At 40.8% G+C, this 13462-nt stretch overlaps 1 protein-coding gene across 1 annotated transcript; it reads left to right on the forward strand.

Annotated features, from left to right (window-relative positions):
* The first annotated feature begins 5915 nt into the window (after window positions 1–5915).
* Window positions 5916–12301, forward strand: LOC122889816 (acyl-CoA-binding domain-containing protein 7-like). The gene is made up of 4 exons (XM_044225235.1): window positions 5916–5967; window positions 10421–10538; window positions 10683–10745; window positions 10832–12301. The coding sequence occupies exons 1-4, from the start codon at window positions 5956–5958 to the stop codon at window positions 10903–10905; spliced, it is 267 nt and encodes an 88-aa protein (XP_044081170.1). The 5' UTR covers window positions 5916–5955; the 3' UTR covers window positions 10906–12301.
* The last annotated feature ends 1161 nt before the right edge of the window (window positions 12302–13462 follow it).

Here is a 13462-nt window from a genome sequence, read left to right on the forward strand (position 1 = left end):
GGGAGCCCAGAACTGGTAATTTGGGGAAAAATCTCCTGGGTGACTTTCACTGAGAGCTTCACTGGAGCTACATCTAGTGCCAAAAATAGTTCGGAGTTTATGGTAAGAAAGCGGTGTGTTACCGACATGTGCTCGCACGCTCAACGCTATGACACTCTGACTCCAAGTGGAGAGTGGGTGTGATAAAGTAGTTGGTCTTCGCCTGTGCTTGGCTGTGGCCTTAACCACAGGGGTTGGAAGTGGAGGAGGCAGCAAGAGGAAAATCAGGTGAAGTGTCATTGGCCCTGGTGTGACCTTCTGTCGTTTGTGATCCTCTCCATTCAACACAATCCATTCCAGAATACAGTCAAGGGAGGATGCTCTCCCGACTTGTTTTCTGCACTGGCACCATGCTGATACAGAGAAAATACGTATATAAAAGTCTAAGGAAGGGAAGTTACAAAGTAAACATGGATGAAAAACACTCTCAAAATATAGCCCACAACCTAGTAATTTAAAAAGAGAGAAACATTTCATCAAGGTAAGCTTGAGATTAATAAGGAATGCAAGGTTGGTTTAGCAATTGAAAAATGAATTATTGTAAGCCATTTCTTTAAAAGATCAAAGGAGAATGGTGCCTGGGTGGCTCAGTTGGCTAAGTGCCTTTGGCTTAGGTCATGATCCTAATGTCCTGGGATACAGCCTGAGTTGCTCCATCTCTCAAATAAACAAATAAAATCTAAAAAATAAAAAAGATTAAAGGAGAAACAATATGATCATCCCAGTAGAGGATAAAAAAGCTTTTGACAAAATTCTACATCCATTCATGGGAACAAATTTTGCCAAACTACAAATAGGAAGAAACCTCCTTAACATACTAATATATATATATATATATATATATATATATATATACTGAAATAAGCCAGCTGCAGTGAGCATACCACATTTGATGGTGAAACTCCGAAAGCATTACCTTTAAGAAACCATATACTACTACTCCACTCATTATTATATGTAGGTACTGGATAGTGCAAAAAAGGAAGGAAAAGAAAGATCTGAGGATTGGAAAGAACAAAATGAAACTGTTATTATTCATAGACTATTGTTTGCTAAATAGGAAGCCTAAAATAATTTACTGAAAAATCATTAAAACTTCAAAGATTTATCAATGTTGTTGGAATGAATTCCCTTTCTCTGTACTAGTTACAAAAGGACAAACAATGAAATTTTTAAAAACACTCCATCTAACATAATAAAAAATTATAAAGTTATTTAAAAAGAAATTCACATGGAGTGCCTGGATGGCTCAGTCAGTTAAGTGTCCAACTCTTGATTTTGGCTCAGGTCATGATCTCAGGGTCATGAGATCAAGCCCCACATTGTGCTCTATGCTCAACGGGGAGTCTGAGATGTTCTCCCTCTGCCCCTCCCCCTATCTAAACTAAATAAGTAAGTCTTTTTAAAAAATGAAAAAAATTAGTCCACGTAAGATGTACAAGATCTTCAAGGGAGAAAATTAGAAAACGGTCTGAAAACATTAAATAAGGAAATTGATTGAAAAAGATACATGAATCATGAATAGTGAATCTCTGTGTCAGAAAGATATCAGCCTCTCCACCCACACACAACCAATATAGCTTTGCAACGCAATGCCAAGAAAAATTCAAGAATTCTCTTTTGTGGAACTTGACTCATGAATGTTAAAATTTATAGGGAAGAGCAAAGTGCCAAAATAACCCTTCATGAAGATGAACAAAATTGATAGGATTTATTAATAAAGACAGTTTGACATAGGTGGAGAAGTAAACAAAGGGAGAGTCCCCCCAAAATGATTATAAATTGCCACTCATGGGGACACCGGGATGGCTCAGTTGTTAAGTATCTGCCTTAGTCTCAGGTCATGATCCAGGGTCCTGGGATCGAGTCCTGCATCAGGCTCCCTGCTCAGCGGGGAGTCGGCTTCTCTCTCTCCCTCTGCTGCTCCCCCTGCTTGTGCTCTCTCTCTCTCTCTCTCTCTCTGTTGCTCTCTGACAAATAAATAAATAAAATCTTTAACAAACAAACAAAAATTTCCCCTCATGTTTTCTGAAACCCACTCTAATCAGCCTTCACCCCCCACCATTGTACTGAACTTCTGTCAGTGTCATCCGTGATCTTGACAAAGGTGAAAATCCAATCGATAATTCTGTCCATGTCTAACCTGTCATGCTTTCTCATTTGATATACTTCTGCATACTATATTCTTTTGGTTTTTCTCTCACCCAAAGACCACTTCCTCTCTGTCTCATATGCTCGTTCTTCCTTTTCTTTCCAAGCTCTTTGAAGTGTTGCAATGTTGCGAACTCCCATGGATCAGTCTTCAGTTCTCTTCTCTTTCTTCCTCTTTATCCATTCAGTTTCTAGGGTCATCCAGTCTGAAGGATCTAAATACTATCTCTGTGTTCATGAGTCCCACCTCTAGATGCCCAGCCCAGATTAGACTTGATATCCATCTGCCTATTTGACAACTGCACTTAGATGACTTAGATGTCTGATGTCTCAACAGTAACATGTCCAAAACAAAACTTCAGATCTTTGCTCCTCACCAAACCTCCTCCACCAGTCGGCCTTCCAGTTACTCAGGCCCACAATCTTGGAATTATCCTGACTCATCTCTTTCCCTCACACCCATGTAGAATCTACTGGAGACTATCATTGACTCAAACTTCAAAATATATCCAGGATCTGAAATACTTCTCACTAGCTACCCTCCCCCACTACCCCCTGAGTGTGAGACACCCATAAGTTCTCTGGATTCTAATTATAGTAAGGATTTTGCTGCCAGCCTTGTTCCCCTATAGTCTCTTGTCAAAACAGCAACAAGAGTAATTTTTTAAAAAGATTTACTTGTTTATGAATTTATTTGAGAGAGAGAGAGAGAGTGCAGTGAGGGGTGGAGGGCAGAGAGTCTCAAGCCGCTTGGCACTGAGCCTGATGTGGGATTCAGTCCCACCGCTGCAGATCACGACCTGAGCTGAAACCAAGAGTAGGTCACTTAACCCACTGTGCCACCCAGGCATTCCCCGGAATGATCTTTTTTAAAAACTAAGTCATATCGTGTCAGATCTTACTCAAAACTCTTCAAGGTTCTGTTTCACTCCCACTTAACACCAAATGCCTTTGTGTGAGGCCATATACAATATGGTCTCCATCTTCTCTTCTCTGACCTCTTCTATTCTGCTCTGGCCACTCTGGCCCCTTACTGTTCCTCACATTTGCTGTGGAAGCTCATTCTTAGGGCCTTTGTAGAAGAGGCTGCCTTTGAAAGGGAAGTTCTTAGGATCAGCTCTTTTACCCTCCTTCAAGCTTTTAATCAAATGTCATCGTCTCAAAGACACCTACCTGACTACCCTATTTACCATTGCATGTCACCTCTTCCATCCCACAGATCCAAGACTTCCTCTTTTGCTCTGCTCTTTTTAAAAATAGCACTTATAGCATATCTTTTAATAGATGATGTAATTTGCTTATTATATGTGTTATTGTCTGTAATCCTCAACCAGAATGTAATGTGAGGAGAAGGATCTTGTTTGTTCTGTTCCCTAATGTTTTTTAAAGAATGAGCAGTGCCTTGCTCATATTAGGCACTCAATAACTATTTCAGTGAATGAAAGAATGAATAAGGAAGATAGGATGGGATGAAATCAGGAGAGTCACAAAGGTAAAGGTAATGTTCTATGTCTTAAACTGGTGGTAGGTTCATAAACATGCCCTTTAGTTTTATAATTTTACATATATATGGATGTATGTATATTGGATTTTAATCAATATTAAATAAATAGTAAAAAGGAAAAAAAAAAGGAACTTGATTGTCCACATTGACTCACTCCCTAAGGAAAGCTGGGCTTTTACTGTACCTAGTAAACTATCACTGGGCAGAAGACATCAATATTTCCATTGTCTTTTCTTTCTTTTAGTTTTGCAGAACAAGACATCATGGTTCTAGCTTCTGTTCATAGGAGGGCAACTCAAGAGAAGAACATGCTTTGAAAGACTTCTGAGAAGAACATTCTAGACAGAAAGTAAAACAGAGCACAGTGTGACTTCCCTTTTCCCTTTTCCTGATTTCTTATAATGACTACAAGGCCCAGATATTTCAGCTCTAGACACAGGCAGATACTGGAGTTCACTCCCAGTATTTCCCTACTGAAACACTGCTAGGGCTTCCTCAGCAGAGAAAGCACTTGCTGTTCTGAAGTTGCCGTTTGCCTTTGTACCCCCACAGTGTCTGTCCCATCAGCTGCAAATTTAAAAATGAAAAACCAAAAAATCCTGGCCAGTACGTTTTGCTAACATTCGCTTTCTGTCTTTTACTTGGAAATTCATTGATTACACCATGAAAGTATTTTGGAAGAGAAAATATAAAAAAAACAAAGGATTTGCGTGAAAAGGTAAAGCAAATATATTTTTAAAAAATGTTGTTTATTTATCTGAGAGAAAGAAAGAGAGAACACAAGCAAGGGGGACCAGGAGACACAGACTCCCCACTGAGCAGGGACCCTCTATGTGGGACTCCATCCCAGGACTCTGGGATCATGACCTGAACTGAAGGCAGATTCTTAGCCAACTGAGCCACACAGGCACCCCAAGCAAATATTTTTAAAATGTAGTTCTATGCAAAAACAAGCTAAAATGTTTGAGAGCCTTTCTTCTCCACCACGTCGTTGTTATATGTTAGAGGTTTCTGATCAGTAACTCTCTAAACCCTGAATTTGTCAGTTCTTCCAGTCATTTCGCTCCAAGAAGTTTTCTTGAAAGAGTCGGAAATGAATTCCTTTGATCAGAAAATGCTGTTCCACTCAGCATAATCTCTTCCAGTCCCGTCCATGTTGCTACAAAAGTTGGGTATTCGTCCTTTCTGATGGAGGCATAATACTCCATAGTGTATATGGACCACATCTTCCTTATGCTGAGTGAAATAAGTCAAGCAGAGAGAGTCAATTATCATATGGTTTCACTTATATGTGGAGCATAACAAATAGCATGGAGGACAAGGGGCGTTAGAGAGGAGTAGGGAATTTGGGTAAATTGGAAGGGGAGGTGAACCATGAGAGACTATGGACTCTGAAAAACAATCTGAGGGGTTTGAAGTGGCGGGGGGGTGGGAGGTTGGGGTACCAGGTGGTGGGTATTATAGAGGGCACGGCTTGCATGGAGCACTGGGTGTGGTGAAAAAATAATGAATAATGTTTTTCTGAAAATAAATAAATTGAAAAAAAATGCTGTTCCAGTTCTTTGAGAACTTAATCAACTGTGCACCACAACCCTCTTCTGTGTTTCAGCAGACTTTCAGGGACACTGGATTCGTTGCCCCGGAGAATGGGGTCAGATTGAATAGTGCGCACTCTGTCTTTACAATAACCGAGAACCCGTCAGAGTGGTTGCAGCACGTGTTCAGGGTGTGTTTTGCTTTTTAAAGAGAAGATGCTTTTTTTCACTCCTGATGAAGTGTGCCTAGAAGTATGAGAGGAGACTTGAGAGGTCTCAAAAACCTGCCATCCATGTTTCTAGGAATCAAGGAGAGGGCAGAGGGATATAAATACGAAAAGGAATCCCCACTGAGATCCGTGCCCTAGGGAGATTTCTGTGGATTTCCTGCAAACGACCTCTTGAGAAAGAACTGGGGAACGAGCCAAGAGCGGAGAGGAACTCATTTAAATTCCCTGCTCCTAGCTTTTCCCATTGCAGTGGCGCTGGCTGCAGACAACCCTCTGTGCTGCTTGGGAGGCACAGGCAGGCGCTGGGGGCAGGGCAGGTGCCACTCACCGCTTATCCCCGCCGCCCAGAACTGGTGGCCAATGGGAGCCGGCCGGGCCCACAGCGCAGCCAGTGGGAGACGGCGGGCGGAAGTGCGCTTCCATTTAAGGACGCCCGCCGCAGGCGCTCTGGGGACCAGCGCCTCAGGAGTGCAGCAGTAGCTGAGTGGGTGTCACCATGTCTTTGCAGGTGAGTTGAAGGGTGCGGAAGCCCCACGAGCGGGCTTCGTCCTCAATGGGAAGAGCTCGAGTGGGCATGGGACAGGCGTGAAGCCCATGGGTGGCGGGCGAGTCAGAACTGGAGCTTGGGACAGCTGTCGCCCGCGGTCCTCGCTCCCCGAGTCCCCCACGCCCCCGCCACTACCGGGAGTTGTACGGAGTGACCCCGGGGACACTCCCACTGCCATCGCGAGCGCCCACTCATTGCAGTGGGGACCACACCTGTGCCAGCGACCTGGGGCTCCCCATGGCAACACTTGCGAACCCCAGGGATCTCCTACTCCCGAAGTAAGAGCTGCCCCCGGGAGGGTGGAGGCCGGCTTGCTCCCGGGGGACCAGGCAGCCCTGCTCCGCCTGCCCCTTTCCTCTGCGAAAGGGAGGCGAGGTTGGCTGGGGCCCCACCCACGCCCCCTCGCTCCTTGGTGAGACCGAGTGTTTTTCTGAACAGCAGAGATCTGTAAAACTACAAAATAGTAGTTTTGCCAATATGCAAAAAATTACATGTTCAGGGTGGGAAATTTGGGGAAAGAGCAAATATAAAATAAGTGAAAACTATTAGGAATTCCTTCACGCAGGTGATAACCACTGCTAACATGAGGGATTACTTTCTTATACTGTGAAAAATGTGTGTGTGTGTGTGTGCGCACGTATGTACACACATGTGCATATGTGTTTATATATACACACACCCTGATTAAATTATACTCATGTATATACAGTTTTATTCCTGTACCTGGGACTATATTAGGAACATTTTTTCATCATTAAATCTTCTAAAATAAAATTTGAAAAAATATCTGGATACAATTTCATGGAATAAGGCTTCCTTTTTTTTTAATATTTAAGTTTATTTTAGAGGTTGAAGGGGGAGGGACAGAGAGAGAGAATCTTCAAGTAGGCTCTACACCCAGCACGAGTCCCAGATGGGGCTGGGTCCCAGGACCCTGAGATCACTACCTGAGCCAAAATCAAAAGTTGGAGTGTTTACCCACTCAGTCACCCAGGGACAACCCCCCCCCACCTTTAAGGATTCTTCAAGAAGTATGTTATGGTGACTAAAGGCACATACTCCAGAGTCTGCCAGGTTCAAATCCAAACCTTCCCCCTTCTTAGACTGTGATGTGGTTGCCTGGGTGGCTCAGTCAGTTGAGCATCTGATTTGGTTTCTGCTCAGGTTGTGAGATCTCCAGGTTGTGCGATCCATTCCCTCGTTGGGCTCCACGCTCCATGGGGTGTCTGCTGGTATTCTCTCCCAAATAAATCAATAAATCTTAAAAAAAAATGAAAAGAAACATATATTGAAATTTCTCTTGATAGATTTGTTTTCTCCACCTTTTGACCACATTCACCCACTTCCCTCACCCTTCACCTCCCCCCTTGCAACTGCCAATCTGTCCTCTGTTTTTTTAAGTTTAGTTATTTAAGATTCCACATGTAAGTGAGGTCCTACAGTATTTGTCTCTGTGACTCACGCATCTCACATAATGCTCCCAAGGTCCATCCATGTTGCTGCAAATGGCAGGATCACCTTCATTTTTATGACTGAACAATATTCCATTATGTGTGTGTGTCCATCCATCCATCCACTTAGGTTGTAATGCCATGTCTTAACTGTTGTAAACAATGATGCAGTGAACAAGGGTTTGCGGGGGGTGGGGGGCAGCATCACTGTGACATAGGGATTTTGATTCTTTTGGGTATATACACAGAGGTGGGATTACTGAATCACATGGCATTTGTATGTCTTTATTTACTTATTATTTTAAATTTATAAATGATTTATTGGATTTTTTTCAGAAAAACTAATTCTTTATACTGAATAATCTCATACACGTTTGAAAACATACATGTTTTCATTTCTCATTTAGCTTGGATTACTTCTTAGAAGTTTACATGTTTCTGACCAGCCACTGTTTTTAAACCTCTTGGCATTTTGTTTTTATCTGGGCTCCCCATGGATTACTCAGAAACTGGGTAGCGGCCCTTTTCCCTGGTAACCTCTTATTTTCAAGATTTTCAAGGCACAGGACCTCATTTATAGTAGTTTTGTTGGTTCTGGGACCATGTAAAAATTCTCTAAAGCCTTTTGCTGCTTATTGCCTTGAATCTCTCAAATCTTGATCTTCTAGTCTTAGAGCCAAGTGGCTTTAAATCTGGCCCATAGACTGTACTTTTTGTACTTTTTCAGCTTTCTTGGAATCACTTCCTTTTCACATCCTTTGTTTTTCTTCTGCAAATGAATTTCTTTCAACGTTTCTGATGATGTCCTTATGTTAGTCTGTCCAGCTGTAGTTAATGTCTCAAGGGTCTAATCTGGAAGTTTTTTTGTTGGATAAACAGCTCATCTTCTTCAGGAGTGCTTTATCTCCAACCTGTTCCTCCCCTTTGTGCTTCTTCCTGGGTGCTGATCAGTCAGCTCCTCCCCAACAGGCTTTACTAGGCTGCTGGACCAACAGGTGGTGCTCTGCCTTCTCCTCCCTGTACCTCCCCAACCCTGCCCAGGCAAGGCCCACCCAGGCACAAGGCCTCCCCACAGGTGGCACTGTGCCGCCTCCACCTCCCCCAGGTGGTGTTCCTCTTGCCTTCTCCCCTACCTCCTCCCTCCCCTCCCTGTGGTTCTCTGCCTTCCTCCCCCACCCCAGGCATGCTGGCCCTCCTCCACCATCATTGATGCAGTGGTGTGGGATGTACAAGGCTGGAGCTGCACCATGACCCATGCAGCATCAGATCACCTCCATTTATTGTCTTTGGAAAAATGTCTATTTCGTTCCTTTGCCCATTTTTAATTGAATTTTTCTTTTTGCTATTGAGTAGTGTAAGCTCTTTATATATTTAGGATATTAACCACTTCTTTTTAAAGATAAATGATTTGCAAATATTTTCTCCCATTCCATAGGTTGCCTTTTCATTTTGTTGATGGTTTTCTTTACCGTACAGAAGCTTTCTAGTTTAATGGAGTCTCACGTTTTTATTTTTGTTTTTGTTTTGTTGCCTTTGCTCTTGGTGTCAGATCCAAACAATCGTTGCTCAGACCAGTGTCCAGGAGTTTACCCAGTCTGTTTTCTTTCTTTCATTCTTTCTTTCTTTCTTTCTTTCTTTCACCCCCTCTGTTTTCTGTTGAAGAGTTTTGTGGACTTATGTCTTACATTCAAGCAAGATCTAAACAAAAGGTCTTACTTGACCTGACATTAAATCATTTGAGTTAGTTTTTGTGCATAGTGTCAGACAGTGGTCCAGTTTCAGTCTTTTGTATGTGACTGTAAGGTTGTCACATACCATTTGTTGAAGAGACTCACCTTTCCACATTCTATGTTCTTGGCTCCTTTGTCATAAATTAATCGATCATATATGCATGCTTTTATTTCTGGGCTATCTATTCTGTTTCATTCATCCATTTGTTTTTAGGCCAATACCATACCCTTTTGATTACTAAAGCTTTGTAATATAGCTGGAAATCAGGACATGTCATGACTCCAGCTTTGTTATCTTTTCTCAAGATTGTTCTGTTTCGGGGTGCCTGGGTAGCTTAGTGGGTTAAGCTTCTGCCTTCAGCTCAGGTCATGATCTCAGGGTCCTGGGATCAAGGCCTGCATTGGGCTCTCTGCTCAGTGGGGAGCCTGCTTCCCCTTCTCTCTCTGCCTGCCTCTCTGCGTACTTGTGATCTCTCTCTCTGTCAAATAAATAAATAAAATCTTAAAAAATATTATTTTGTTTGTTCAGGGTCTTTTGTGGTTCTGTATGAACTTTAAGGTTGTTTTCTTGACTTCTGTAAAATATGCCATTGGAATGTTCATAAGGATTCATTGCCATGACTCTGTATATTGCTTTTGGTAGTATTGACATTTAAACAATAATATTTCTTCCAGTCCATGAGCACAGAGTATTTTTCATTTAATTATGTCTTTTTTAGTTTTTAAAATTTTCTGAAAAATTTAAAAAAATTTAAATTGTATTAAAATTTAATTTAATTTTATTTAATTTAAATTATTAAATAAAATTTATTTTTTTAAAAAAATTAAGAATTTTCTATATTAGGGCACCTGAGTGGCTCAGTCAGTTAAGCATCCAGCTCTTGATCTCAGCCCAGTTCTTGATCTCAGGGTTGTGGGCTCAAGCCCTGCACTGGCCTCCATGCTCAGCATGGAGCCTACTTTAAAAAAAAAAAAAAGGAATTTTTCACTAGTAATGGTTTTATGTGGTTCTCCATATCTTGTCTGAATATCAGGTAAGTACCAGGAGAGGGATCCATAAATTAAAATAAATTAGGATAATACTGGAAGAACTGGACCAGTAATAGCTCTTTTTGAAACCTTCTTCTTTCTTTTTAAGGTCCTACTGTTTGGTGGTAAAATACCTGCAAAATAGATAAGCCTGCTGAAAGTTAGTGAAGGCACTATTGGCCTTTTCTTCCTTTTGTGTTCTAGGCTGATTTTGATAAGATCACAAAAGATGTGAAGAAGCTGAAAACAAGACCAGATGATGAAGAACTGAAAGAACTCTATGGGATCTACAAACAATCTATAGTTGGAGACATTAATATTGGTATTGTATATGTGTGTGTGTGTATGTGTGTGTATATATGTATATATATCATATTTAAAAAATAATACATTTCATTTGAGCAATGTTTATAGAAGCAGTGAGTAAAAAGTAAACTTGAAAATATATCTATTCTTCTTTTGGCAGAGTGTCCAGGAATGTTAGATTTAAAAGGCAAGGCGAAATGGGAAGCGTGGAACTTCCAAAAAGGTTGTTAATTCTTAAATAAGTGAAGTAAGCTTTCTTAATTTCCCAATACATCAGTCTGTAAGATAATCTGTTTTGTGTCTTTCTAGGGCAGTCGAAGGAAGATGCCATGAGTGCCTATATATCTAAAGCAAAAGAGCTGATAGAAAAATATGGAATTTAAAGTTCAGCTATGAGAAGGTTTTTCTTTTGAGGTCTTCATTATGCTATCATGTCCTATATCTAGGGAAGAAATGCACTGTTAACTCTCCATGTCACAAATATGTTTGATATTAACATGAATTGTAACCCTTAATTAGAGGTATGCTGAAACTACTTAATGAAGTTTTACTTGCTAAAACCAGATGGTTTTAAAAGTTCTTTTTTTTTTAAAAAAAGTATTGCTTTGGTTGTATGTCACACAAACGTTAACAATATTTTTTGGCATATCTGTTTTCCTACACTGAGTTATTATCATAGGTATGTGATCAAAACACTTTACTAAGAACCAATAACAAGTTTCTTCCTTTGTTGTATGTGTAGCTCTGGGATTCTCACTGAACTGGGGACTTGGAAATCATAAACATACCTGGTTTGATTCCATACTCTGTAATTCTTTACTAGGTGACCAGAAACAAATTACTTAAGCTTGCTAAACCTCATCTATAGAGTAGAGGGAAAAATCAGTCTCACAGGGTTGTAAGAATTGAATGATTCTTGAGGTAATGAGGATTGACAATTGAGGTAACTTTAATGATTCTACCTTCAATTTAAAGCATACATTATATAAAACCTAACAACAAATAAACTAAAAATTTTAAAAAATAAACTTATGAGTGCATGACTATTCAAAGAAAGAAAAAAGCCATCCACCCATTATTTTTCTTTAAATTTTTACATTTAAGACAGAAAAATCAAATGTAGTATCTAAATCAATAAAACGTTCAACTACTGTGCCCCTTACATTCAGTTTTATCAGAGTGAAAATGCAGAGTCTGGAATATCATAGTGGCCTAGTCCTCAGTCTTTCTTGCTGCACACAGGTTCCCTGAAAGAACATAGTCTTGTTTTAGCATGTCTAAAATCTGTATGAGATCGCATAGGGTAAATATCCTAAAAAACAGTGTACTTCTACTCCCTGGATAAGGGTTGGGGGTTGGTATGCTATGACCAATGAGGAATAGATTGATTTCATGTGACTTAAAAAAATTATCTAGATCGACTAGATGAATTTCCAGAGAATTATTCTGTGTGGAAAAAAGCCAGTCCCAAAACGTTGTGCAGGATAATTTATGTAACTTTCTTGAAATGGCAAAGTTACAGACATAGAGAACAGAATAGTGATTACCACAGAGGACAGAATAGGGAGGTAGGAGTGACTTGAAAGAGTAGCAGGAGGGATCCTGTGTGGATGGGATGTTCTGTCGCTTGACTGGGTCACTGGGAACATCTGGCTGTAACATTACACTGGGGTTTTGCACAAATTACCATTGGGGGAAACTGGGTAGTTCTGTATTATTTCTCACAACAAAATGTGAATCTACAGTTATCTCCAAATAAAAAGTTTCATGAAAAACAAATCTAGCTTGATTCCTATTCTGGAAAATTTTAGAAAGTAAAGATGGTTCTCATATCTATGAAGTCTTACCTGAAGATTATCCGGAGTGTGCCATGATGAAGTCAACATCCAAATGCAAAAAAGGGAGACATCAGCAATGACAGGGCTGCTCCTTCCAATGGAGGGCTTGGAAACTCTCAGAACTCTTCCCACATGGACCTCACCTCTACCAGGTAGAGAGGCAGGTGAGGAGGCCCAGCCCAAAAGCCTGGCATTGGCTACATCATGTGATTCCCATTGTGGACCATATTAACTAAAAACTTTTCAATTGAATAATCAAAATCAAATTATTTTTGTGCCAATCCTTCCATAAGGGAGCACTGGAAATGGTGTCACACCAAAGGGTAAGCCATAGCAGGTACTAAACATGTATCATAATTTATTTCAGCCTATTTATAGCCCAAGTCGATTGCATGAATCCTAACCCCTTCCACAATGAATTCTTTTGACTTGCCCTTTGTTAGAAAGGAATGATAAATTCTGCAGAACATCTCCCTTACGCATTTTGCTCAATCTTATTTATTAAGATTATATGAATATGATTTTAAAACCTTAACACAAACATGAACCCATATTATGTGACCATAAACAAATGGATGCTTTAAAATTTAACAATATATATTGCTGTGTTAAGTACTTTAAGCCTTGAGGAAGAGACGTCAGTGACACCAAGTAGTGGAATTTACTGTGAAGATCCACGAGACATAGGAAATCCGCATATCTGAATGAACAGCCAGGATGAGTCTGGAACTCACCAGAGACTGCAGGAGCCAGGCAGCTCCAAGGGGGCAGTGCCTCTTCATTCCTATCCACTAGTGACTGTGAATCCCATTTGTAGTGTTTCGCCTTATATGGCAAATATGTTTTGCCTTATATGGACTCGGCAAATTTTCCCAATTTCTGTTTTTTTCCCTTTAAGCTCCTGTTTTTCCCAATTGTTCTGCTTTCTCCTTGTGTCAGCCCCAAACTGTCACAGAGCAAGACTGAGACATCCTGTCAGGCATGGCCTTTGTGCTTGGCCTTCCTTATGCCAGGGACCAGACACCAGACTGGTTGTCCTCGGTAGGACTCCCAGTGGCCCTAGTCAGTCACTGCTGGGGCAGCAGCTGCGCCCACAAAGCAA

The sequence above is a fragment of the Neovison vison genome, chromosome 11 (genome assembly GCF_020171115.1).
Source record: "Neovison vison isolate M4711 chromosome 11, ASM_NN_V1, whole genome shotgun sequence".
Taxonomy (NCBI): domain Eukaryota; kingdom Metazoa; phylum Chordata; class Mammalia; order Carnivora; family Mustelidae; genus Neogale; species Neogale vison.